Source organism: Aythya ferina (genome assembly GCF_964211825.1).
Source record: "Aythya ferina genome assembly, chromosome: 2".
NCBI classification, from domain to species: Eukaryota; Metazoa; Chordata; class Aves; order Anseriformes; family Anatidae; genus Aythya; species Aythya ferina.
Genome location: NC_140297.1, coordinates 71691816 through 71718211, shown reverse-complemented (window position 1 = coordinate 71718211; position 26396 = coordinate 71691816). Strand labels below are relative to the sequence as shown.

General features: G+C 37.2%; 1 protein-coding gene and 1 long non-coding RNA gene across 5 annotated transcripts in view; one reads left to right on the top strand and one right to left on the bottom strand.

Moving 5' to 3' along the window:
• The window catches only part of CDYL (chromodomain Y like), a 102096-nt gene extending 85141 nt beyond the window's left edge, over nt 1-16955 (top strand). For all 4 annotated transcript variants that reach the window (XM_084508243.1, XM_084508245.1, XM_084508246.1 and 1 more), the window contains 5 exons: nt 7386-7642; nt 8340-8512; nt 10677-10887; nt 15166-15309; nt 16370-16955. In XM_084508243.1, the coding sequence (XP_084364369.1) occupies nt 7386-7642; nt 8340-8512; nt 10677-10887; nt 15166-15309; nt 16370-16528 (944 nt within the window). In that variant the 3' untranslated portion in view covers nt 16529-16955. The remainder of the gene's footprint in view (nt 1-7385; nt 7643-8339; nt 8513-10676; nt 10888-15165; nt 15310-16369) is intronic.
• Nucleotides 16956-17432: 477 nt separating this feature from the next.
• Nucleotides 17433-25858, bottom strand: LOC311431072. The gene is made up of 5 exons (XR_014689221.1): nt 25534-25858; nt 22237-22514; nt 21819-21911; nt 20921-21062; nt 17433-19526 (listed from the first exon to the last, which is right to left on the bottom strand). It is a non-coding gene; the product is annotated as an uncharacterized lncRNA (long non-coding RNA).
• Nucleotides 25859-26396: the final 538 nt, after the last annotated feature.

Genomic DNA, 26396 nt, shown 5'->3' with positions numbered 1-26396 from the left:
TTCCACATGAAGAGAGCCTTTTTTTAGATCACTTTGGGAATTGGATTAAATTGCAATGAAGTGCTCTTAATATAGAATGTGTTCACCTCAGGAGTTAGTGTGAAATAGCTGGGTATACTTCACGTTTAAACCTTAGCCTATTTTGTGGTAGCTTTCCTCTGTAGATGAGCCCCAAGAGATGTCCTTACTTAACTCTCAAATTTGAGAGCATTTCAAATGAATGCTCTGGTATCATAACCTGCAGCTCTGAGAATATCGAGGGACGAGATAGGAGAGGGCTCTTCTTATGACATGTTCCCAGTATTAAGTGGCCTCAAAAAGGAGTCAGTAACCTGGGGAAGGTTTTTATCATTTGTATTTATTTGTAAGGAAAAGAAATACAAATAACTCTTTGCTTCCCTCATCAAATGCCTTGGTGCATGCTACTGTGAAATATGGCTGGGATTTCTTGATTGGAATGATAGCAGAGCATCTTGGGCTTTTTTTTTTTTTTTCCTCTCCTTTCAAACATCTTAAATACCATCTGAAACGATGGGAATTGTCATATGCACTTTTTTTCCCGTTTATCAGTAGTATTTTGACTACATTCAATGGAAGGAAATTCACTCCAAAGCGAGTCTAAAACAGAAGTGGAAAGGGGGAAGAGAGCAATTCTAATTTGTCTAGATGCCAAGATAAGGGAGAAAAACAATGTGTTGAGTGTTAGCTTATATATTTCAGATGAAACAATAAGGATGGAAATGGGTTTGAAAAGCCTGTTCAGTTGTTAGGAGGGTTTTGTTGGTTTTTTTCCTGCAACGTAAGACAGCAAGTGGAAAGTTTACTTAATTAATGCCTTATGCATAAAAATACATAGCTCCTTCTCAGAGGTAGCAAAATTTGATCAGACTTTTTAATAGCTTTGTTACCAAATTACATTAATAACGTTTTGCCTGTTGTTTTTTACATGCATAGTCCTAGCAGATGTCAAGGCTAATATATTGTTGCTCACATCTTTTTAAAAGTATGTAAACATTGTTATGATCACTTGTATGTCTTAAAGTGTCCAAAGAAAATTTGAGGTGGAAGAAATGTTTCTACCAGTTTTCTCTCATGCTTGCTCACTTTCAGCAGTAGAGTGTTATGTTATTAGTTGCATTTTGGGGGTTGGAATTACAAGTTTCTATTTACCTGTGAGGTTATACTATGAGGAGGAAAGACATTCAAAACCAAAAATAATTGCATAGTCTATAACCTATTAAAGTGAAATGTGACCACCAATGCTACCATCTTCCAAACAGCGTCATTGTAAACATATTTGATTGATGCTCTAAGTAACAGAAGATAGAGAGAAAACTATCTACAGAAGGAAAATATGGCTGCTGTAGATCATATTGCTCTAAATGTGACGTGGCAGCCAAGACCACGTCACAAAACATTAAAAGTTTTTTAACCCCACACATTGGTGTGGGGTTAAAAAACTTTTAATCAAAAAGGGAACTACTACCTGTGTGTGTTTGTATGTGTTTCTCATCTCATGTTAACTTTGTCCACAAAAAATGGTGTCTCGTAAGAAATGTAGGTTAACAGGTTTCAAAGTGATACTTGAAACCCATGCAAAATACAGGAAAAAGAGTAGGGATTAAGGGCTTTTTAGAAGTTGAAGACAGACACTGACAATAAAGCCTGGTAGCCACTGAAGGATTGTTTCTCTCTACTGCTAACTTATAGTTACCTGTTGCAGATGCTTCACAAGAATCACCACAGTAATTCACCAAGTAGGCTGTGCCTAAAACATGCAATCTTCATGTATGGACAGCTGACAAATTTGCAGAAACCTGAGGTGGCTGAGGAATATGTGATTCCTTATGTAATTACTTCCCTACAACAGAATCAAGAAGTGGCTAAATTTATTTGAAAAGATAAAGTGACTGCACATCCCCACTTCTCCCCCCAACACCATGAGTTTGAGGAGGTTTCAGCCCCGGTGGCAGGGGATGGCAGTGACCAGCAGCCCATCATTTGACCAGGTCCCACTGTTTCCCCTCCCGGTCATGTCTGAGGCTGCCTGTTCTAATGCTGGGGTTGTGCAGAGTAGTGTTGGTAAAAACGGCTGGTTTGTGCACTGCGTCAGTGTAACGCTGTCTCCTGGAAGGATTTATGTGAAGTGAACCTTTCCTTTGTAAGTGACAGACACCTTCTGAACACTTTTTCAGAAGCATGGTACAAAACAGTATTTTAGGTGAAAGGCACAACAAATTGAGTTATTTTCTTCTTACAAATATTTGGAGGATGCTGCAACTGTTACTTGATGCCAAAATGTAAATGCTGCGAATATATATAATTGGTCAAAAAAATTAAAAAATGGTACAGGTATAGAGTAGCTCTTTGGAGCACATACGGTTTTGATAGTTTTTTAGAACTCGTTTTGAATTTCTATAATCTGTGCCAATACACTGCAAATATTTCCTTTGTAATTGCTGAAGCAGAGGTGGAAAAATTACTGGAAGCTGTTGTTTATTAAGTTCGCATTGCAGTATCACTGTCTGGGGTTAGAGTCTCATGTGAAATACTTGATGTACTGCAGGGTTAAAACTGTGAAAGCTTAGCAGTATTTACAGTTACAGTTTGCTAGTACCTATGAATGTGTGACAAGAAACCACTGCTTGTGGGCAAAAAGGGAACACGAGGCAACCTGTGCTGGACAACTGATATGAAGTCTGGTCATTTGTACATATGGGGAGTACAAAACAGTGCAAGTATAGAAAGGACATTATTTGTTGGCATAAAATGCAACTTCCAGCACTGTTTTTTGTGTGTTTTTGTTTTTAAAATCAGTTTTGCTGATCTTACTTTTCCCTCTCCCATACTTGAGTTGAAATCAGTTAAAATTACAGTATTATTTTTGCAGTTAACAGTTCAAGAAATTATTGTTGCTGGTGTTAGTTCATTTGCTGATTCAGTGGGTGCTTCTTATTAACCATTTTGTTACTTAGATTAGGAGAGGAAGTGGTTGGTGCATTACTGTACAGGAAAGGTGTGAAGGTCCCTGAAGCTCACTAAGATCGCTGTAGACACATCTCAAAATACTGAGTGATTGCATGATTAAAATGAGAGATTACTTGCTGTGCAGATGCATCCCAAGTAATGAGGGGGGCCAAAACAGAATTCCGTACAAAAACTCTGCCTCTACCAAAACATAAAACTAATGGCTGGTTCTTGACTACGTGGCACTGCTCCGGAAAAGGTCCTTGGATTTGTTTTGGGTGTTTTCCTACAAACATTTTCTCAGTGCTAGCTTAAAATAAAATAAAGTAGAAATTATCTTAGAAAAGGACTGAAGACAAAAGAGGAGGCTTGAATATGTTGCATTATACAATCCCCATCTTGAACATTGTGTGCCAATTTGTTTCAAGATTTAGCAGAAGAGAAAAAGGTGTACAGAGGAAAAGGGCCTTGGAATGACTTCTGGAAGAAGAGAGGGTAAGTGGATAGAGATTGATCAGTTTGGAGAAGGGATGTGCTCACAGGATGAAGGAATTAAAAAAAAAAAAAAAAAAAAAAAAAAAAAAAAAACAAAACTTGCAGAACTTACTGCCAGAACTCCTTTTGAAAGACAAAACTGGAGTGGCTTCAAAAGTAAATTGGACAGTTTCATGGGAGGTGAGACTTTGAATTAATGGCTTTGGGTGCACCCTATGACTGTGGACATAAAAATTTTAGGAATCTGTAAATTTGCAGTGGCTGGAGTTGAGGAAAATAGTTGGCATTGTTCACACCTCCCATCTTTCTATGCTCATTCCTCAGGCATCTGAAATAGCACTGTGTCAGGCTATGTGAACTAAACCAAACTTCTCAAGAATTTGTGAGACAGTAACAGTAATGCATTTTGATTGTTACCCCCTTCATATTTTGGGGAGATGGCTTTTATCTGTGTTATTGTTGTCTTCTGCCAGTGGGATGGGGTGACACCGTAGCTGTTTTCCCCTTTTTCAGCTCCTATATTTTGTGTATTTCTTCCTTTTGGCTAAGATCAGTTTTTTATCTGTTACCCGTAGCCTCACCCGCCCACCTTTTTCTTCTAAGAGTGCTGCATGAAAATGGTGACTGTTACCAGGTTTTGATCAACAGCCACAAAACCCGAGTACTGCTAATTTAATTTTGCATCTGTATGCTGAAGGTTTAAGCACCAGTACTATGTCTTCACCTTTAAGATGATCACATTGTGTTGATTATTTTTGTAACTATGAGCTTCTTATTTTTTAAACAAACATTGTTCTGCATTAGTTGATGATATCCAGGATAAATTGCTTTCTTTCAAGCTTTTTTTTTTTTTTTTTTTTTTTTAAGGGGAGGGTCATGGTGCTTTGTTTGTCTTTGATTTGCTATCTTCTACAAAAACATTAAAATGGAGAACTTCTTTTTGTTTTGTTATGAAATACACATTATAAAATTATAAAATATAGTTCTAATTAACTTGAAAATAAGTAACCCCAATGCAAAATTATCACCTGTGGAAATATATGGAAATACATTTACTTCTCTGTGGTATGTTTTTTATTTTCATCCACGTTTGCTGCAACACATGCCCAAGACTGCCCGGTGATGTAACCCTTCCCTGTTTATATTTATCATGAAGCTCTGCTTTACATCCCTGGGTTGTTTCTTCACTTTCAAGGACTGGATGCCAAAGAAACAGCCCCCTACACTTCAAGGTGTAGATCATCACGAACATACAATGCTAGTAACAAATACTGATGACTTTGTTTTAACTCTGGGGATGCCATGCTCTAACTCGTAAGAGCTGGCTAAATCTCCCTGTGCAGAAGTGCTGTTTCTAAAGCAGACAGGCTTTTGGTTTCGGTCTAATTGTCCTAAAAGTGTGTTTACAAGATGAGATGGAGGAGACTTCTTCCACTGCCTTGCAGCTGTCCCTTGTTTGTGGTTGGAAACTAACTATTGACAAGTGTGGATAAAATTTATATAAAAAAGCTAAAATGTCTCTTGCCAATTCAATAAGCATGAGAAGTGTGGTGTTTACATTTTGGTCCATCTTGCCAAACGTTTTGCCTCTCAGGAAGCATATAACCATTGCCTGTTAAAACTCAAAAGTAATTTTCTGCTATTTGAGTCTGTCTTTAGCTGGGTGAGTTGTGCGCAAAGATCTACTCAAAGTTCTTATGCAAGTTTATTAGCTTGGCTTTTTTTTGGTGGTGGTGGTTTGCCTTTTTTTTGGCTTAGTCTAGTCTATTGTGCTCTCTGGGTTCTCCACTTTTTTCATGACGGCTAGGACAGAAGCAAGAAGATCTTATATCAAAGTTTAGAAATTAGATGATATTTCAGTTGTATTAATATAATGCTCATATGGAAAAACAAACCGTTGTGGATAGTGATGCGATTTCATCTCAGTTTCCTAAAGAAACGTGGGGCAGCAGTGTTGTTCCTGCAAATTCCCTTTGAAGGGAATCCTTTTAAAGGGGTGTAATCCATACAGTGTAGCTTATAAGGGTAAGGTATCTAAAGCATCCCTCATCAATTTTACATTTGGTCTGCATTAATTTATTATTTTTTTTATTCTGCTGAAATTAAAAAAGGCAATTTGATAAGACGTGAAAATTCAGGAATAAACATGAATCTTCTGTGATATTATAAAATATTTTTTTTTTCTGTTTCCTTTTGTTCACATCTATTCTCTCTAAGGATGATTGCAAGCTGAATTCAGCTTCTTACTCCTTTCACTTTAAACAATTGAAAAATCTTAATTGTCTATCCTTACAAAAAGTGTTGTGGTAAGAGAATTAAATTACTCATATGACAAAAAAGATTTCAAAAAGTAAAATAAAACCTTATTTCATAGCTTCTTTGGCAGGCAACCTACCTAATTAATTAGAACAATCACAATCAGGTGTATTTATTTAGGAACTTCTAAAATTAAAACTTATAGTTGAAAGCATTTTCTGTAATACAGATAGAAAAATGTACAGTGTTCTAAAGTTTAATTTCAGTAGTCTTAAGATTATATATCCCACTTCATACGGGTAAAATTAAGCAACTTTTGAATATAGTCAAAATGTGGAGACTCAAATTATTTAGGTGAGTCTTTTAACACCTTCACTGGTCCAACAAGTGGTTCAAGTATCTTGTAGAAACAAAAAAAATAAAGAGGTAATTATAGTATCACATATTAGAATGTTCCAAATCTATCTTCTTCAGAAAGTTAATGAAGAATGAAGCAAAATCCACCAGTGACATGTAAATAGGTGGCTAATTAAATGTGTTTTAACTCTGCTTTTTAAAAGACATTTTATGCATGATGTTCTGGAATATCTATGAGATAAGGACTGAAGGTATCCAGAAGATTTTAACGTAGACTTAGGCTTCTGTTTTCAGCAAAAGACTTTCAAACCTCCTGTATCTTGGCCTGTGATGCATTTTTCCAACATTTTTAATTCCATTCCTCATGCACACTCGATTACTTTGATCTGACAAACTTTATGGATAGTTTACATTAAAAGTTTAACATACAGATGGATAATAGATCCAAGATGTTCTCTTACTTTCTCTTATGAATGCTAATTTTTTGATATTATGTCTCTAATGTGGATTATAGAAAAACCTGTCCCTTCTGTGTTATGAAGAATGGCCTGTTTACTTGCATTCCTTCAAATTCTGTCTATTTAAGTTACTGGGAAAAGGACCAGAAAGACATAATGCTCTATCCTCTATTTGCCAGTTTTAATAGCAAAATTGTTTAGACTTGAGAAATATCTCATTGTCTATGAATCCATTAAAATATCCATCACTGCATGGGTTTTGATTCCTTCCCAAAGCAATATAGTCTTTATTTTTGTCTTCCTTTAAAGACTACCATGCTTTATATGATCTTGTCAATCAAGATCTTTATCTGACTTGCTGCAGGTGTCATTTTCTTCCATTCATTATTTTTTGTGGTTTTTGAAACAAAAGACATTTGCTTTCTTTTTGTGATCTTGATGCTGTCGGACCACTTAAAAATGTTGGAAAATGAATAAGTAGAGCATTAGTACATTGTGTGATTTTTTTAATTTTTTTTTTTTTTTAAACAAGTAGAAACCTACTGAAGCGTGTTGGTATTAGGAACATTTAGGAAACTTTTCCCTCCTTTCTAAAAGGAAATTTATTTCTTGGTCTGCTTTGCTTCTTTTCTCACAAACATACAATTCATTTGCCTAGATCCCTTTACCACTTTACTTTTGCTCTGTGCACTGTGTATATTTCTGTAATGTTGCATTGACTTCCATGGGAGTTTCATATTTATGTGTGTTCTTAATAATGACTAGCATGTTTTCATGCTAATAGGGATCTTGGAACTGCTGAACTAATTAAGATGTTATTAATGGAAGGTTACTGTTTAAACTATTTTACAGGTACATCCACCTTTATGGAAGCATTAGCAGCCAATGGTACAACCAACATACAGACTTCTGTAACAGGAGTGACAGCCAGCAAACGGAGGTTTATTGATGACAGGAGAGATCAACCTTTTGATAAAAGGCTACGTTTCAGTGTGCGACAAACGGAGAGCGCATACCGGTACAGAGACATTGTTGTTAGGAAACAAGATGGATTCACACACATTTTGCTATCAACAAAATCATCGGAAAATAATTCACTAAATCCAGAGGTCAGAACAATTCTGATTTTGGGGGGTAAGGGTACAGGAAGAATTATAAATCTCTTATTTGCCTTATTTGTACCATTTATTCAGGTACGAGCGTATGCAAAATGGCACTTAGATTTTTTGTTTGTAAGATATTATACATCCAACTGAATTCTAGTATAATTCTGATGAATTTATTTAGCTACGTTATCTGAATATTTTGATGGATTGTCTTATTTTATAATAAGTGTGGCAATTTGTCAAGTGTAACTTGAAACAAACTTTAGCCTGAATTAAGTTTCTTTTTTTCTGAACTGGTTGCATATGCCATCTGCTGTCCAAATTACAGAAATGCTGAATGAATTCTGTAGTTACAGATAACATCTAATAGATCTTTTCTTAATGTTTTCGTTATCTTACCATAATTACATGGTAAGCTTCTAATGTAATGTAATTCCAAAATGTAAAGCTTCTAATACTGGTGGGGTTTTTTGGTTTGGGGTGGTTTTTTTTGGTCACTTGGTTTTTGTTTTGTTTCTGTTTTACTTTCTAATATTTGAATAACGAAAAGAAATTAACTTTTCTAATATCGTGGTTGAATGGATCCTGAGGAAAATTAAGGATGTAGAAGACTGAGATCTCTCATGGTGGAGGGGAAAGAACAGTATGCTACTTTTTAATGATATAATGAAAGGATTCTAATGATTTTTTGATTTTTCAGGTAATGAAGGAAGTCCAAAGTGCACTGAACACAGCAGCTGCAGATGACAGTAAACTCGTGCTGTTTAGTGCAGTTGGTAGCATTTTCTGCTGTGGTCTTGATTTTATTTATTTTATACGACGCTTAACAGATGATAGAAAAAAGGAAAGCACTAAGATGGCAGAAGCTATTAGGTATGTAAAGCTATCTTCAATCATCTGAATAGGTATTTTTCATTGTGTAGTCTGGCTTGCTTTATCTTTTCTATTTCAAAAGTCTCTAATTCAACAAGACCTCAGATGTTCACCTGCTATGTGATAAGTGTGCAGCACTTCTTCATGCTCCCTGGCCATTTCTATTTGGGTTGTCATTTCATGCATCACTATTTATACCATTAAAATTTTACTATGAAAACTGGCATTATGATAATATTTCTCCAGTTGAAACCAATTTTAAAAGACTTAAACAGCCATGGAGTTTCTGGAAAACTAATTTAACACACAAGACAAAAGATGTGCACTGAACGAGTAAAGATACAGTGCCTACAGAGCAGTGAAATGATGGATATTTCACAGAATTAGACTAATAGTAGTGAACATCATCCCAGTGCTAGGTTCCAAACCTAATGTTTAAATAAAATGAGCTGAGCTACTACGAACTAGAAGAATGTTTACAGAAGAAATGTATGGATAAGTACAAGGAAGCAGATTATAATTTGAACACTCTGCTTTTGAAGGCTTGAGATCTTGGAATAGCTCTTGCACGTTTCCAGAATACTAACACTCCTTCAGAGACCTACGTTCAGTAGTTACCAATATGTCTCTGAACTTTAAAATTATGAGTAAATCCTTTTTTTTTTTTTTTTAAGTAAGAACCCTACATTCAGCATCTAAAACTAAAATGAAAATTCACCTGTCGTTCAGAGCACAGGATTGCTTCACAGGTGCTGACTCAACTGTATGATGTACAATGTATTCTATACAGACCTCAGAATTTAAGAGTCATGTACTTGCACTAAACATGTACAATTTTATCATTATATGTGATAGCTGCTAGCTAAGAAATGTCAGCATCTTTCTTTTGAAGTGCTGAAATTCTCCCATCCATGTTTCATGTCTGTATTTTTACTAAGAATATCTCAAAGATATTTAGTGTTTCAGAGCAGAGAAACACTTAAGTATCCATACAGGCACAGGAATATACCACAAATGCTTCTGTATCAAGGAAGGAAACTCCATAACCTCACTGGTAATCTGTGCCTGTGCTCAGTCACACTGCCAGTAAAGAAGTGTTCCCTGATGGTTGGATGGTACCTCCTGTGTTTTAGTTCATACCCATGGCTTCTTGTCCTGGTGCTGAGCACCACTGAGAATAGTCTGGCTCTGTCCTCTTTGCACCCTCCCTTCAGGTGTTTGTACATATCAATAAGATCCACCCCACCGCAAGCCTTCTCTTCTCCAGGCTCAACAGTCCCAGCTCTCAGCCTTTCCTCATAGATTTGCTGCAGTCCCTTAATCAGATTTGTGGCCCTCCGTTGGACCCTGTCATGTATACTCACATCTCTCTTTTACTGGGGAGCACAGAACAGAGCACAATATCCCAGTGCTGAGCAAGGGGGATGGATCACCTCCCTTGACCTGCTGGTGAAGTTCCTCCTCACGCAGCACATGATACCATTAGCCTCCTTTGCCACAAGGCAAGTGCTCGACCTGGTGTCCACCAGGGCCACCAGGTCCTTTCCTGCCAGGCTGCTTTTCTTCTGGTTGCCCCCCAGTATACACCAGTGCCTGGGGCTGTTTCTCAGGTGTAGGACTTGGCACTTCCAAGACGGGAGAGGCTCCCGTCAGCCCATTTCTCCAGCCTGTAGAGGTTCCTCTGGATGGCAGCATAACATTTTAGCATACCAGCTGCTCCTCCCAGTTTTTTGTCGTCAACAAAATTGCTGAGGTTATGCTAAACCCACTGTCCAGATCATGAATGAAGATGCTGAACGGACTGGACTAAGTACGCACTCCCAGGATACACCACTGGTAACTGACCTCCAAGCAGACTTTGTTCCACTGATCACCACCTGCTGGGCCCAGTCATTCAGCCAGTTTCCAGTCCACCTCACCATCTGCTCATTGAGTCCATACTCCATCAGCTTCCTTATGAGGGTTTTATGGAGGCACCAATGAAAGCCTTTCTGAGGTCTAGGTAGACAACATGCACTGCTCTTCCCAAGTCATGTCAGGGCAGGCTATTATCAGGTTGGTTTTGAAAATGATATTACTGCAGAGATGAATTACTACTGAGTTCTCAAGGACTGCCATATTTTGCTTTTAATATGAGTGCATGTTTGTTTTTTTTCCTCTTCAGGAATTTTGTGAATACTTTTATTCAGTTTAAGAAACCTATTATTGTAGCAGTAAATGGCCCAGCCATTGGACTTGGAGCATCTATATTGCCTCTGTGTGATGTGGTTTGGGCTAATGAGAAGGCTTGGTTTCAGACACCGTACACTACTTTTGGACAAAGTCCAGATGGATGTTCATCCCTTACATTCCCCCGGATAATGGGCCTGGCTTCTGTAAGTAGCTTGCAGGGTAGGGGACGACAGCCTCACAATGCCATTGTGAAAATTTATCCAGAGTGATTTCAAGACCTTTTAACCTTTGCTGTGCTGTCTTTTATTTTTCTTTCTCTCCTGAGAATCTTTCATGAGAAACCAGTACTTACTCAGCTCCATGCTGTTACAACTTAGTTTACAAGTGAGTGCACAAACCAGAAGGCGTGGGACCTAATCCCACGTCCTGGGCCCCCTTCAGCCCTGACAGTGGAAGAAGGGGAAGATGCATGCCTGGATACTTGTTCCCTGCTGGTGCCTTGTGAGGCCCAGCCACCAGTGTCCTGCACTCAGTACAGCATCAAGGAGCGCAGCAGAGAGCGGGCTGGTTTGCACTTACATAGCAGGCCCTGTACCGCCAGCTATCAGCAGTCTCGTGCTAGTTTGCAAAATAGTCAGTTCAGCTTTCATGCACCCATTATGCTCAAGAAGTTGTGTTGAACTTCCCTTCTTTGTAGACCTCTTCTGATACTTAACATGAGCATGTTATGCAGGTAATGCTCAGTCCAAATCATCCTTGTGATTTGTTTTAGTTTTGTACTCTGTATTTACAGTAATTCTGGGTTGAAGTAACTGGTTATGCTTTGCATTGTTGCTGAAGCTATAAGCCACGTGTTATTTAAGTTTCTCTTTTTTCTCACTTTCCAATTAGATGAAAGAATTAAATGTAACAAAAAAGCTATTTAAAAATCTCTTACCTACATTATTTTAATGTTGTTTACTATTTTTATGCTGCATTCCTTGAAAGCTGAGACCTACATCCCATTCTAATTGAAACTGAATAGTAACAGTATGAAACAAGTGCTTGCAGCTATGTGTTTGTTCCTAAATAATAGTTTATAATAAAATCCAGTTTTTCCCTATAGGCATTTATTGATTTAAAAATACGATTTTGATATATTAAAAGCATCAGTTTGAACAGATCTTAAAACTAATTGTGTGATGTCTAGATTTAGTATAGAAGACAAGGTAATTGAAGAAGGTAATTGAAACAGATTAATAGTTGTAAGAGTGTCTTTAATATCTTAGTGTGCTACAAACTACTGATTGTTCCTTTCCCTTTTTATTTGGCCATCCATCCATTCATTCATCCATTCATCCATCCGTTCCATCCATCCCTGTCCTTTAGAGATTTGTGGTTGTTACTTTTGCTTTCTTCAGAATTTGTATGAAAACACAAGAAGCTCTTCCCTAGCATACTCTTTCATGCGCCTTTGTGAGTGCTCTCATTGTTAAAGACTTATATGTAAAGCTTCCAGTGCTACCTATAAATGTGTTAGAGAAAGTCCCATGCTTTAAGTCAGTTTCAGTGTGTTCTTCTTATAAGCAGCAACTATGTAGAAATGTTCAGTGGCAAGCTTGTTGGAAATACCTTTCCTGACTGAGTCGATCTTGGTTGTTGAGCAGTCTGTCATGGAGCTTTTTTTTTCACAGAACATGTTTGACATAAAGTTCATTACTGCGGGAAATTTAAAGCCCAGACCTCAGGATTCAAAACTGACTCTATACTGGGAATACCAGGAATCTCAGAAGGATTCTTAAACTTTGCTTTTGAGTTCTGAAAGTAATCTATAATAGAGATTGTGCAGGCTGTTTTGGGAGCTGTGTTAATGCGTATGTGCTGTGGAGCTCTTGCTGTGTGTTTTTTTTTTTTTTTGTTTGTTTGTTTTGTTTTGTTTTGTGGTTTTTTTTTTTTTTTTTTTTTTGTTTTTTGTTTTTTTTGGTCTTGGCCATAAAGCACAGGAGCTGTGTGATCAAGTTTCACATGCTGGGTTTTTGTGTCAGTCTTTAGCATGCGTGGCAGTATGACTTAAGCTTTTCTGTCAGTCATGAGGGATTCACGTTTCCTAGTGTGTATAGTTTACATCAGAGCCAGGATCTTGAGCACTGTAGAGACCAGCTGCTTCTCAACTGTAGTGGGAGCATGGGAGAGCTGAGGTGCTCCGTGGCAGCAAGGGCCTGTGGGCTTGCATGGGAGGTTGCACATGAACCTCAAGGCACTTGCTGTAAAAGAGGGAAACTGAGACCAGTGGGTGTCCTAGTGAAGCATGAGGATTTCACAGTGGAAGGAGAAAGACAAACTAAATAGAAAATAAGAGTTGGTAATGAGAATGTGATATTAATTATTTTTATCATCTTCATTTCTGTTGCTGTATTATATTTCTTGGAAAGTAAGCAACAAATGTGTTAAATCTCACCACAGATAGTCATCTAATCATGCCCTCTAAAACTTGTTTAGTAGTGGGTCTCCGGCATACGCTGTATGTAGATCAAAAGTGAAACATTCCCCTTCAAAATCTGTCAGCTGAAAACACTAATGAGAGTGCTCATTTCATGTAAGGTTTTCTGCTAACGCTGCATTACAGCTTGCAGAAATCAGATAACTGCACCACTAGTGTTTGTTGTTTTCACATTCAGGAGAAATGAGTCTTAGGAAAAAAAAAAAAGGTTTTATAGTATTAATTTTTTTAACCTCATTACCAAAGATGCTTGTGAAGAAAATATAACTCACCAGCGAACTTAAAATTTCTGAGTTTCCTAACCCCCAATAGATTGACTTCATGTTTTGATCATCAATACCAAGCATCTTTTGAAATTATTTTGGATTTTTTTCTCAATTTCCGTACGAAAATCTATTCTTATTTTTCAGTCTAACTTGTATAGATCACTGATCTTTGGCTAGTGTTTCAAGTCAGTATCGTTCATAAATAATTTGGAAAAGTAGAAGACATAGTTGTGATACTTCTGTTTGCTGGAACCTTTCAGAGAAAGTATAACTACAGGGATATATAACTTATGCCTTTGGTTTGACTTTTAAATAATAATAATAACTGGGAATCACAATTCTCCATATTAAGTTATGGAAGATGTAATAAATGTTACTTTTAAAAATTCTAAAAAAACAACCTCTTTATACAAGCCTCTAATGGACTAGGAGTCAGTAACCAAACTGCCACTAGAATGCAGGTTTTGTATTTCATTACAAAGGGGCACGTAATAGGACAGCTGAGTGCTTAGATTTCTCTAACAGCCTCATTCCCCATATTCCAAGTGTCCACTGATAGCTTTATCATATTTTCAATGTAAATCAGTCATTTAAAAAAACAGTAAAACTGATTTTTCAAGGTTGACAATTGCTCTGAGTTTTTAATCCTTCACTGGCTCTTCCTGTGCAAATGCCAAGGCAAACAAAAAGTTTAGGTGTTTATGTAATGTCAAAAAAGGTAGAATTAAAGCATAAGCATAAATGGTTGCAGGGTGATATTTTAACAGGGAAGCTGTTAAATAGTGAAGAGTGTGATTGCAAATCAAAACAATTTACAGACCTAGAGATAACTGCATACAATGTATTACTCTATTCCATACCTTTTATTAATGCTTTTAAACTGTGTGTAAGGTCTTAAATAGGTGGGTGGGTTTTTTCTTTTTTCTTTTTTTTTGGTTGGTTGGTTTTGGTTTTTAGTAAGGCTGCTATTTAGAAAGAATTTTAGTTCACTATTGAACTTCTAAATAAATGGGAATATTTTCAATGAATTTGAACAGAAATTGGATTATATCCTGTTCACTTAAGTGGGTTTTGTACGTTGAACTCTAAGATGTGCCAGCTATTTCAAATGCTGCATCATAAATGAAATACTATGGTGCTGGAGACATTTGAGATGCGCTCAAAATAAACCGTATAATTAGACTTCAAAAATATTCATTATTGAAAGAAAAAAAAAAAAGCTGCAAAATATTTAACTTTGTGTTCCTTCCAAGACTGTCGGTTCCCAGGAGGTCTACTACCAAAACTGGCTTATCTCTCTAACTTACAGATAATGTAGACTTTTTAGGAAGGATTTAGTTGCTACAACTAAAAGGCAAGCGACTTCAGTATCACTTTACAGGACTGCCAGGCATTGTAACATATTCTTACATATATAGTTAATCAACTCTGAAATACTCCAAGAAAGCTGGAGCTTATCAACACTCATGACTAGGAAATGACAAAAGATGTTTACGCTTTTCATGCCTAATCACAGGCGTCTGTATTTTTATAACTATTGAAGTAGTATAGTCAACAGCATTGACCAGATCATCTGTAGGCAAGTCTTTATCTTTAATAATTAAAAGTTGGAAGAGCCATAATCGAAGTACTTCAAAAATAGTGCAGGCATTTTCCTTATTTGTTTTGAGCATTTTTCTTTTAAAGAGTTTTGTCTCATTACATTTCATACCAGAAGTAACTTTTTATCCCTTCAGGCCAATGAAATGTTGTTCAGTGGGAGGAAGTTGACTGCGCAGGAAGCTTGTGCCAAAGGACTCGTCTCTCAAGTGTTTTGGCCAGGAACATTCACACAAGAAGTAATGGTTCGAATTAAGGAACTTGTTGCATGTAATTCAGTTGTAAGTACCCTTTATTTTCTAACAATAAGGCTTTTTATAATTAGATAAATTAAAATTAATCTATTATTAGACTTATATCATCATGTTCTCCTTAAAAAAAAGTTTCATGACATGAGGACCACATTTTAGAAATATTAATGCCTTTTAACATTTGAACATATCTTGTTTTGTGTTTTTTTTGTTTTTTTTTAAAAGGTATCTGACTTCTCTTTATCATATGTGTTAATATATTGTGGTTAAGAACATAACATTGGACTCCTTAAAAATATACTTTGTGTTTAATTTAAGTATAAATGGTATGGCATATAAATCCAGCTTACCCTAATTAACATAAAGAAACAGTTGCCCTGAGAACTGAATAGAAATGGTATCTTGAGTTGTGATTTAAATTAATAAGGAAATTGGTAACTTAAAGAAATATTTGTAAACATAGAAAAATGCAGCCTTTGTCATTAGGCTGAACTTACAGTTTTACCAATGATGCATAGGCATTCATGGTTTTGTGTGCTAATGGCAGTTGCATGACAGCTGGAACTACCAAAATTTGATGCTTTTTTATGGGAAGAGAAAGTACAAATCAACTGTTCTGTGCATTAGAAATGCTAGACTTTGAAACAGAATAATAGTCTTCTAAGTGAAGAAGCAAACTTAAGACTATTTTTTTTGGTCTATTTTAGATACTATTATTTAAGCGTCAATGTATGCCTGGTTATTAGAGCAGTTTTGGTTACTAGTTTTATAGTTGGCCTTCACCAAAGTGGAGTTGGCGTTTTCTCTAGTTACCAATATAAAACCACGTATATGTATGCGTATTTATGGTTATTATTTTCATAATGGCTTGTATTTTTGTGCTTTATTAAGTTGTGTTGGTATAAGGTAAAGGAAACTGTGTATGACTGAGCAAGAATCCATAGGGTTATAGTATATGAAAAGATTGATAAGTGATAAAAGATTAAATTTCAGGCTTTGTAAAAAAAAAAAAAAAAAAAAAAAACTGTGAGCACACAAGTTGCTCTGTTCTCCTGTAATACCGAACAAACTCTCTTCTCTATTCACCTAGGTACTTGAAGAATCCAAAGCTTTAGTACGTAATATCATGAAGGTGGACTTAGAACAAGCAAATGAAAAGGAGTGTGAAGTTTTGAAGAAAATCTGGGGCTCAGCACAAGGGATGGACTCAATGTTAAAATACCTGCAGAGGAAAATTGATGAGTTCTGATGAGATGCCCATTGACACTGGAATTGTATTTCTTGGACATCAGGGCAAACAGCATATGCCCATTTAAAATCCTATATAAACTCACCCCTTGCTCAGCTTGGGAACAGCAGTGGAACTTCCCCCACCTTTTATTGTCAAGGGGTTTAAAAGTACTGTATCACTTAAATTTGAACAAAACTCCTTTCTCCCTGATTGTTACATGTATATATGCACATACATAATGTGTGTGCATATATATATATAAACTTTTTATATATAAGTATATATATATATAATGTGTGAGAGTGTGTATGTAGACACACACACACAAGAAGCTAAAAAATGATAGAGTGCACTACCAAACATCTCTTTAAAGGCTATAGTTTTTGTTATCTTTGGCTAGTACTGTATCAAATAGAGAATGGATTAAAAAGTGAATGGTGTTGCATTTATTTTCTGTGTGGCAGGGAAGTCTGGAATAACGCTTTTCTTTTTTCATTAGAATACAGAACTGAAACGGGTATTAGCCAGCCCTTACTTTCACTGCCCAACAAATCAGCTCAGATGTAAAGCATTGTCTCAGAAGAAGGTTGACATACCTCAACTAATGGAACACTCTAAATTTTTTCAGAATTGAACTCCAGAAAGATTAAATCACAAAAATCCCCCAAAAGAGAGTGTGCTCAGGATTAATGCTAAGAAAACACTCTGTGCTTTTTTTCTGGGGGGAGGTATAGAGGGGTGGGAAGAAGGTGGCAGGAATACATTTAATTCTTACCCAGACAGCATGAAGAAACCACTGTCTCTTGGGGAAGGGGAATGAGGGGAAGTGGAGGGGGAAGGAAAAAAAGACAAAAAAAGCTTGTTTTGCAGTATTAGTGAATCACTGAATATCTATGTATGAATATCCTAAGTTATAAGTTAGTTTAGTGTTTTTTTTAATAGCCTCTGTTTTTTCTTTCTTTTTTTTTTTTTAATAACTACATAAGTGCTTATGTTGCTGGGTGAGAATACTACTTTATATACTTTTTTTCCTATTTGCTGGTTTAATTGATGTATTACACCAAAAATGCATTTTATGTTCATAAATTTTAGGTTCACTTAGAATATATTATTTAATAAGTTAAAATTCTTTTGGCACACTATTAAGTAAAAAAAAAACTTTAAAAAAAACTACCTTATATTAGATGTTTAATGTTCTTTGTCTATGCTTTTTTATTATTTTAAATATACACTATATACAGTATGGTGTAAAAGAGTGCCCTGTGTAAATAGACCTATTTTGCATTCCTTTCAGGAGTGGTTATTGATTCCTGACTGCAGATATCTATTATTACTTGGGTATCTGTGCTTGCAATCTTAATGAATGTATTATGAAGAATGAAAAAGAAATCAAACCTTATTTTTGTACAGTTTTGAAGTTTTTAACTTGGAACTGACCCACCTCCCCTTCCCAGTGGAGAGCTGTACAGTGTGTAAATCTGCCTTTACCTTGGATTGGTACAGTATTTTTGCATCTGTGGGACCTACTTTTTTGTTCTAGTAGTTTAAACTATATATAAACTGTACAATCTGTAAAGTTTTTATAGAATAAATATTCAGCTGTGAAAACTGGTTAAATAAAACTAATATTTCTTAACACATTTTAAATGCGGTTCTTATATAGTTGTATTTTTCAAAGACAGTTCTGATTTTAAAGAAAGAGATGCATAAATGTTGCAAATTAGAGACTTCAATATTAAGGTTTTAATCTGTCAAATGTATATAAGCTCTTAACAGTTTCCATTGAAATGTTGAAAATTAATTTGTTTTAAACTATATAGATATTTTCTCTTAGATAAGGTTGATAGGAAGACAACATTCAGTAAGTCATTTGATTCTTAATTTTTTTGTTACAGTTTGCAAAAAAAATTACTGAATACTCTTTTCATATCTCTTAAGAATGTATCATTTTCGCAACAATTCTGTGGTAAAGCAAGTGAGGATTCCCTACCTGAATTTGATTATATTGAAAGGGAGAAAGAAAGATACATTACACAAAGTTCTGTAATGTTAAACCGTTTTGAGTTTGACTCAAGTTGTTATTCACATCCCTTTTCTGGCAGCTTGAAGAAGAATTTGGGTATAGATTGCATCTATTTCAGCTTGAGGATTATGTATGCTATTCTTAACCATGAATAAATTTCACTGAAACAGCCAGCTAGATCTGGAAATATTTAGAAGAATTATATCAGTTGAACATGTAGGCAATTCAAATGAAAAAAATAATTCCATTTGCTTCATTTTGTGTTGTTACTTTCAGTCAGGCTGTTACTATGACTCAATTTGCATATTAAGCTGTGAATAAACGAGAAAAAGTCCTTACTTCAGACCAATTTGTATAGTCATTGCCACAGCTGCATAGCTGTGTCACTGTGCAATTGCCCTACCTTTATATTAGAACCAGTAACTAACTTTACACTATTAAAAATATGCTGTCATTCATTAATGACATACTTTTGTATATATCAGACTATAGAGATATCATTTCTATAGGAAAGTTCTGTCCAGTTCTCTTAGGTACAGGTCAGGAAATATCCTCAGTGTGCAATTGTTACTGATATGCACAACGTACCTGTGGAGGTTCTGAGGATGTTTTCATTTAAGATCAGAAGCATTCAGCAGAAATAGTAAATCTTAGTAATACCTTGCTAAGGCATTTGTACTGAAGAGGTCATATAGGGAGTAAACAGGGTAGTTTTTTTATTTTAGTGTCTCTAAGATGAATATGTGGAAGCAATGTAAACTGAACATCTTACCCAACAGGAGAGGCCCATCCAGCAAGGTAGGCATCAGGTACTGAAGTAAAATGCAGCGTACCTGTTTTTCACATTCCCCTCACATCTGAATTGCTGCACTATCAATCCACAAGAGATACCTCCAATAATTGCAGGTATGTGAATCTTCCATGGCTGACTCTTCTTACAGGGCTTGAATTCTATTAATGATGATTTTTGAAGAGTTTACAGATTTCCAAACACTTCAGGGAAAAAAAAAAAAAAAGCACTTGTGAGGAAAAGTGGCAACACTGTGAAGATTTTCTATCAAATATCTAATAAGTAACACAGAACTTTAATTTTAGCTGCTGTCAAAAAAAAAAAAGTCCTCCAACCCACACAACTGAGGACCATATATTTGAATGGAACAACATTAAGGCTAGTTTAGTTTTCAGAAAACCATAACAGAATAAAAGACAGCAAAATGATGGCCTTCTAATAGCAATCAATCAATCATGAGATCATATAAAGTGACTCAAGACCTTTTAAAATTAGTGTTTTCAGTGCTTTTCTTCACAGAAGTCAGGTCTTTGTTTAGCCTGTTTCGCTGCTGATGCTTGTATTGTTCTACACAAGCTTGCAATACTGCACAGGTAAATCAGCCTGAAGAATCAGATTTAGCTTCTGATCCTTAAATGCAGCTGCAGCCACAAGGGATTTACTGGGCCCAAGGACAAGGGTGGAAAGACTGCTGAAACCAGCATTACCTTCTAAGGCACTTTGGAGTTGCAACTTCACAAAAGCAGTTGCACTTTAAGATGCCTTTTCTATGCTGATTCTGGTACTGAGGTACTGGGGTGTGAACAACTTGTTCTAGGAAATTTTGGAGCCTCACAGGTTGTCGGACCCAGGTGCTAAGAACATAGAAATGATATCTTTCTGAATGTCTGAGAGAACTTCCATATGGTGTTTTTGTGTTTTTTTTTTGTTGTTGTTTTTTTACACCCTTCAGGCACAAAGACAAATCACAAAACCTGCTTGGGTGTCAGACATCTAGCCAATGGCTAGTAGAATTTGGAAAGATGGTACTGGAATAGGAACTTGAGTTAGCTTTAACCTGGCTCAGTCTTGACCCCTAAGGCTCCTGTCAAGACTGTCTGCTACTGTAAGTGCTTTACTGTATTACACAATCTGCTCTGTAAGGAATTCAGAATTCACTAGAGACAAGTGAGAAAGCAACTATCAGTGTTGGTGCTGAAATATCAAAGTATGACAGGAACCTTAATAGTACAGTCTAGGAATCTCTCTGGGACATTCTAGTTCTCCCGAAGTAGGTACTATCACAGGCAGTAGAAGCAGCAAAGGGTTAAGTACTGGCAATTGAACTGGGCAGGCCTTTGTGTATGCTTACTGCACAAAAAGTTCCATTACAATCAAATTTATTTTTGGAATTAAATAAAGTTACTTTTCTCCTGGTCAGGAAACAGTACCAGAAAGACATGATTTGAATGTACTTGGAACTGTAGGAAAGCCACCTGCCACACCTTCTCTTGATTTGTTACTTTGGGGAAAACAGAAACTACAGCAAGGTTTTAGCTCTAGATAAGTTAACCTACAACAAAAGGTATTTGGGGCTAATTTCAAAAGCTGAACTTACCTCGAGGTCTTTTCTTTGTTCCACGTTACTCATTTGCCTAAGGCCTGGATTTCAAGCAGTTTCCTTCAAGAAGTCCTTCACTGGATTGCTGATGTTGCTAAAGGGTACTTCTCTGTGCTCCAGAAACCGCACCATTATTGTTCTGAAAAAAAAGCAGAAGAATTTAATCACCTTTTTAGGTGAGATCCTTTTGTTGAAGCTAGGCTTACTTGAAAGCAATTGAAAAAGGTGTTGAAATACATCAGTGCAAAAGCAAGCAGTTATAGCTCCATTATTTCATACTTTATCCAAACAGTGGGGAAAAATAGGACTGCAGACATCTAGGGAACAGGGCCATAAACAAAACATTTCTGGCTGAGTGGATGGGACAGATGCTCTTCAATGAATCGAGCCAATAATCTACCTGGCTTGTTGGTGGGAAGTTGAAATACTTCATGTTCATCTGGGCTTTGACAAGTACACCTTGGATGAGAGTAGGAGGAAGGTGATATCTCTCAACTCAATTAGAGTTAGCCTTATGAATTTCCATGCTAAGGAACTGCCAGCAGCTGTCAACACTCAGGCAGTCTTACAGTGCTATATCAGAGGCTGAGTTGGCAATGTTAGATCACGCAGCATGAGTGCTGTTACACTGAAGACTGCACACAGGTAAATTTTCCTTTCCAAAGGAAGCTGTAGCCATCAGGATGAGAGCCCCTGTATGGCATAAGATCACCATGTCATATACCTGTTCTGAAGAGCTGCTCACATTTCTCTAGAGAATACTTCAGTTACAGGTCTCTGCATTTTTTTTTTCTTACTCTTGAGGAACATGACTGGTGGATTGTCATACACCAGACTTTCAAACACAAGCAGGGAAATAAAGAAAAAGAAAAAGAATAACATTGTGAGGCATTACCAGGATGTAGAGCAGTTTGACATGTAAAGATTCTGAAGTGCAATACAAAATGAGGTGATGGTGACAGAGTCCTGTTGGTTCTCCTTAGCCCTCCTGCACAGGGAAAAATAAAACAAATAGGGGAAACTGGTAACCACCAAGACAGAGCAGGGAAGTATTTAAAACAGCAGCATGAAGAAATAAAGGAATAGCAGTTATACTTTCTTAAGTCCTAATGTTAGAGGAGAGAAAGGCCAGGTGAACATTTACCTGTTCAATCCATCAGTGTAGAGTACGTTATCAGTACCTACAGCTAAACTCATGCAGACAAGCCTCACATTTGCAGTCCCTGGTCCTTCAACCACCCTCATATCTGCTTGAGGGATAACAGAGAAAAGAGAAGGCTCCAAGGGGTGAATTCATCAATGTATAGCAATACCTGAATGGAGGGTATCCAGAAGATGAAGCCAGGCTCTTTTCAGTGGTGTCCTGTGACAGGGCAAGAGGCTGTAAGCACAAACATAGGAGGGTCCATCTGAACATCAGGGAATGCTTTTTCCAATGTCAGGTTGACTGAGCAGTGACCCAGGTTGCCTGGAGAGAGTTGAGGTCTTCAGAAGCCTCCTGGACAACCAGCTCCAGGTGGCCCTGCTTGGGCAGGGGAGTTGGACCAAATGACCTCCAGAGGTCTCTTCCAGCTTCAACTGTTCTGTGTTTCTGTGGGGAAAACAAAACTAAAATAAACTTGTATTTATTTTCCAATGATACAAACATCATCCACAAATGATCTTTATGGCTAGAGCTGAAGGATCATCAGGCTCTGCAACACTACATGCTTTAATCTTTTAAGAACCCAACATCTTGTGCTCAAAGGTACCAAATCACCCAGAACAGAGCTGAACACAGAGTGACTTGTGTGTTTTGGATAAGAAGGGGATCATCTTTTACTCTAGTAAAAAGCCTAAAGAAAAAGTCTTATTTGTTTCTTCAAGGATAAACAGGATTGAAATACTTAAACAAAACAAATACACATGCCTTTTATAATACCTGAAGAATTGCTTTAACCTCAGCAGCTTCTAAAAATTTTGCCTTTTTCTTCCCTGAGGTCTGCCTTAATCAATCAAGCTGCAATGCTTCTGGCAGTTATACTGAAATGCAGCCACACTGGCTACTGAAGAAGACAGTAAAATATGTTAAATTGGACCTAACAGCTCACACAATCTGCTGTGTATATCCTCTGGATATAACTTACCAAACACACTATAGAAAGACAATATAACACTGCAAGGTGAGAAGTCAATTAACAATGCTATAATAAAACAGTATTTCCTAAATGCTTCTTTCTGAGACTCATTCATTATGACCCTATACTTCCATCTCCAGCAAAATGTCATGATCGTTAGACAAAGCCCTGAATATAAATACTCTTCAAAGTCTTGCTTAGCATCCCTGCCTCTTCCTTATCAATTAATATTTCACCGAATTCACAGTACCATCCTTCTCAGTGGGAGCAGGCACTCACACACCTCAGCATCGCTCCAGCCATGTGCTAAGCCAACTGGCCACTGCCAGTAGCAACTTCTGTGAAATGCAGATGCTGCTCCTCACACTTCTAATGTATTTGAAATTCACTTACCTTATCAGGTTGGATGGGAATCTTTAGTCAAACACTATTATTTAAAAAACATAATAAAAAAAAATTGTTAAGCCAGGAATAACTAAAACACACACATCTGCAGAAACCGTGCTTGCGCTCCATGATGTAAAAATGACAAAATAAGTAAGTTTTCTTTCCACGTTGGTTTCAGTAAGGTCTGCTGTGGCACAGGACTGCTATGTCATAGAAGCACACTATGTTCAAATGTCACAAGGCACACGTCCACATTTTTTTCCTTCCTTCTCTCCAGCCCTCTCACTGGGCTCTACACTCAGAAAGAGCAGCGGGAATTAGAGCTAGAAATGTGGCAAGTCCTGAACATAAGTTCTGAAATAATTTTTTGATTCTAAATAGCAGTTAACAAAATTAACAAGAATGTCATGCTGGGAGCTTCTGAACGAGACAAGCACTTGAATCAAGAGGATCAAAATAAGACAAAATAAGAAAGCAAAGGAAAGCAACCATGTCCACAAGAGGTTTGTTTTTGTTTTTGCTTGCTTTGTAGGCCTCGTGACCAGTCATGTCAAAATAGGAGTCTGCAGACTGAACGTTGTGATCTCAAGAGCTGAGCTGTAACATCCCCAGAAGCAGCTGTAAAGTCAGCATTGCACCGCATCTAAGAATAACTGAAGTCACACTTTCATTTTGGAGTGTTTATGAAGGAATTACACATTCCTTTATGCTGACACAGAAAATCCAATTCTAGATATAGATTAAGTATGTCCATACATCCAGGGGAAGACAAAAGTCAGGTTTTGACATCAATTTCTATGAAGCAAAGCAAATTTCATTGCTGAACTTTCAAAAATAAACAAGCAAATAATACCGCAGTCCATAACATTATACATATATAATGTAACAAATAAGCCATATAAAAAATTTCCAGAAGTTCCCCAAGACAGGTTGATTAGCTGAGGAAGAAAGAGAAAAAAAAAAGTAATAATAATTTTGCCAATTTCTAGGAAAAGACAAACAGAGAACTTTAGGTTCAGAGACCTTAGAAGTCCTCAGCAGAGTTTTGTACTCCAAGAAATTGGCTTGAACCCAGGAAGTGCCCTGAAGGAAAATTTCTGGCCAGTAATTCCCAATAACTTGACATCCCACCATGATTTCCCTGTCTCTGACATTCCTGGTGCTCCTTTAAGTTCTTGCCAATGAAGAGGAACTGTGCTTGAGAAGAGCTTCAGTGCTAATGGCAAGGATCTACAGCACACTCTCTGGAAATGTGTTATTGCTGAAGACACAGTACCCAGTAGTACAAGGCACAAGCAAGGTAAGTGTTGGATTTGCTCAGACCACTGCCTCATCACAAACTGGAACTCTTTACACGGACAATGGAGAATAAGAACACATCCAGAATGTACAAAAAATAAATAAATAAAAAGTAATGCACAAAAAGAGAGGTAGTTCCCTTGCAAGAATGACAACTGAGAATAAGGCTCTTTTACACCTGTTTCTCCTATAAGTACAACAGGAGCTCTACTCAAAACACGGCATGAAGGTGTCTGTGCACAGTGCCTCGAATGCTGCCATACTTGACACTGCAAATCACTGATGATAAACCATCAAGAGTACAACTTTGCTACAGACTTGATGACTTTCCCCACTAAACACACTATCACCAGCTCGCAGGCTTTCTCATTAAGGCAGCCACAACCCCAGCTCATAGCAGCAACATGAAACTGCCCCTTCCAACATGTTCTCCCTGATAACTAACGCCCAGCTGCTTCACGTCTTTGTCTAGCGAAAACAGCCAACCAAGGCACACACATGGGAGGAGGTGGAGTCTTCTAAGAACCCGACAGAAGCACTGATATAACACTGCATTATCCTAAGGGCCTTCCAACTTCACCGTACTTGCAGCCCAAAAGCTGCTGGGTAGCCAGCACCTGGTACTAGTTCTTTCTTTTCGGTTTGTGGTTTGATAAGGGACACAGAAAATTACTTCAACACATGCACGAAACCACTGCTGGAATTGCCACAGAAATGGGTGTGGAGGACATAATAGAGGACAAGGCAAATGCCAAAGCACCTCAGCCTGTGAGAAAGATTCAGAGATTGTGTAAAACCATAAAAAACCTGAAGGCTGTGGGTCTCCTGCAGCAAGACCTGGCTTTCTTGCCTGGGGCCAGCAGGGATTCAGCCCCCAGAAGCGAGGCCGTTGCTCGCTGCTCCCTCTGTGGAAGGACTGCATTTGTCAGGGCTGGATAGCCCGTAACTGCGTCTCCGTGGGAACCCCTAAGGGGGAAACCAGGGTCTCCTCAGAACTGACAGGAAAATTTAAGACTTCCTTGAAGAAGAAAAGGAGCAAGGCACAAGAAATCCAAGGCAAGAAGTGGAACTATTCCTAGCAATCATGATAATTGCAGTTTTGTAAGTTAGGCTGGCTGGGTGCCCAGAATGGGTAAACAACCCTGAACCAGTTTAACTGACAAGTGTATTACAGCTTGCATGGCTCTGACACAAGGCAAAATGACCTCCAACTTTTCCAAAATCTTAGCTACAGATTTTCTCCCCATGTTTTTGTTGTGTTTTTTTTGTTTGTTTGTTTGTTTTTTTTTCCCTCTAATTGTGTAATTTAATAAACCTAGAACTGCTCTAGGATAGCAAAGTTTGGTATTTCCAACAGTAAGCATGAGGTTTAGACACAGCTATCAGTAAAAGCAAATGGGAAATAAATTTTGCTTAGATCTAAGTTTTAAAAATCCTTATTTTAAATATATTTCTAACACATAAACAGCTGTTGTACATACACAATGCATAACATGTAGTATTCACTTGTATATGCTGCATGGACAATTTACCCAATAAGTTTACAAGGTTTTCCCCATTGTAAGAGTTTTAGCCATGTTTTTTCCTTTATTTTTGTTGTCGTTGTTTTACAACTCACCCAAATACTTTTGTATGAAGACAACTTTAAACTCAATTTTATCCCTGTGTTA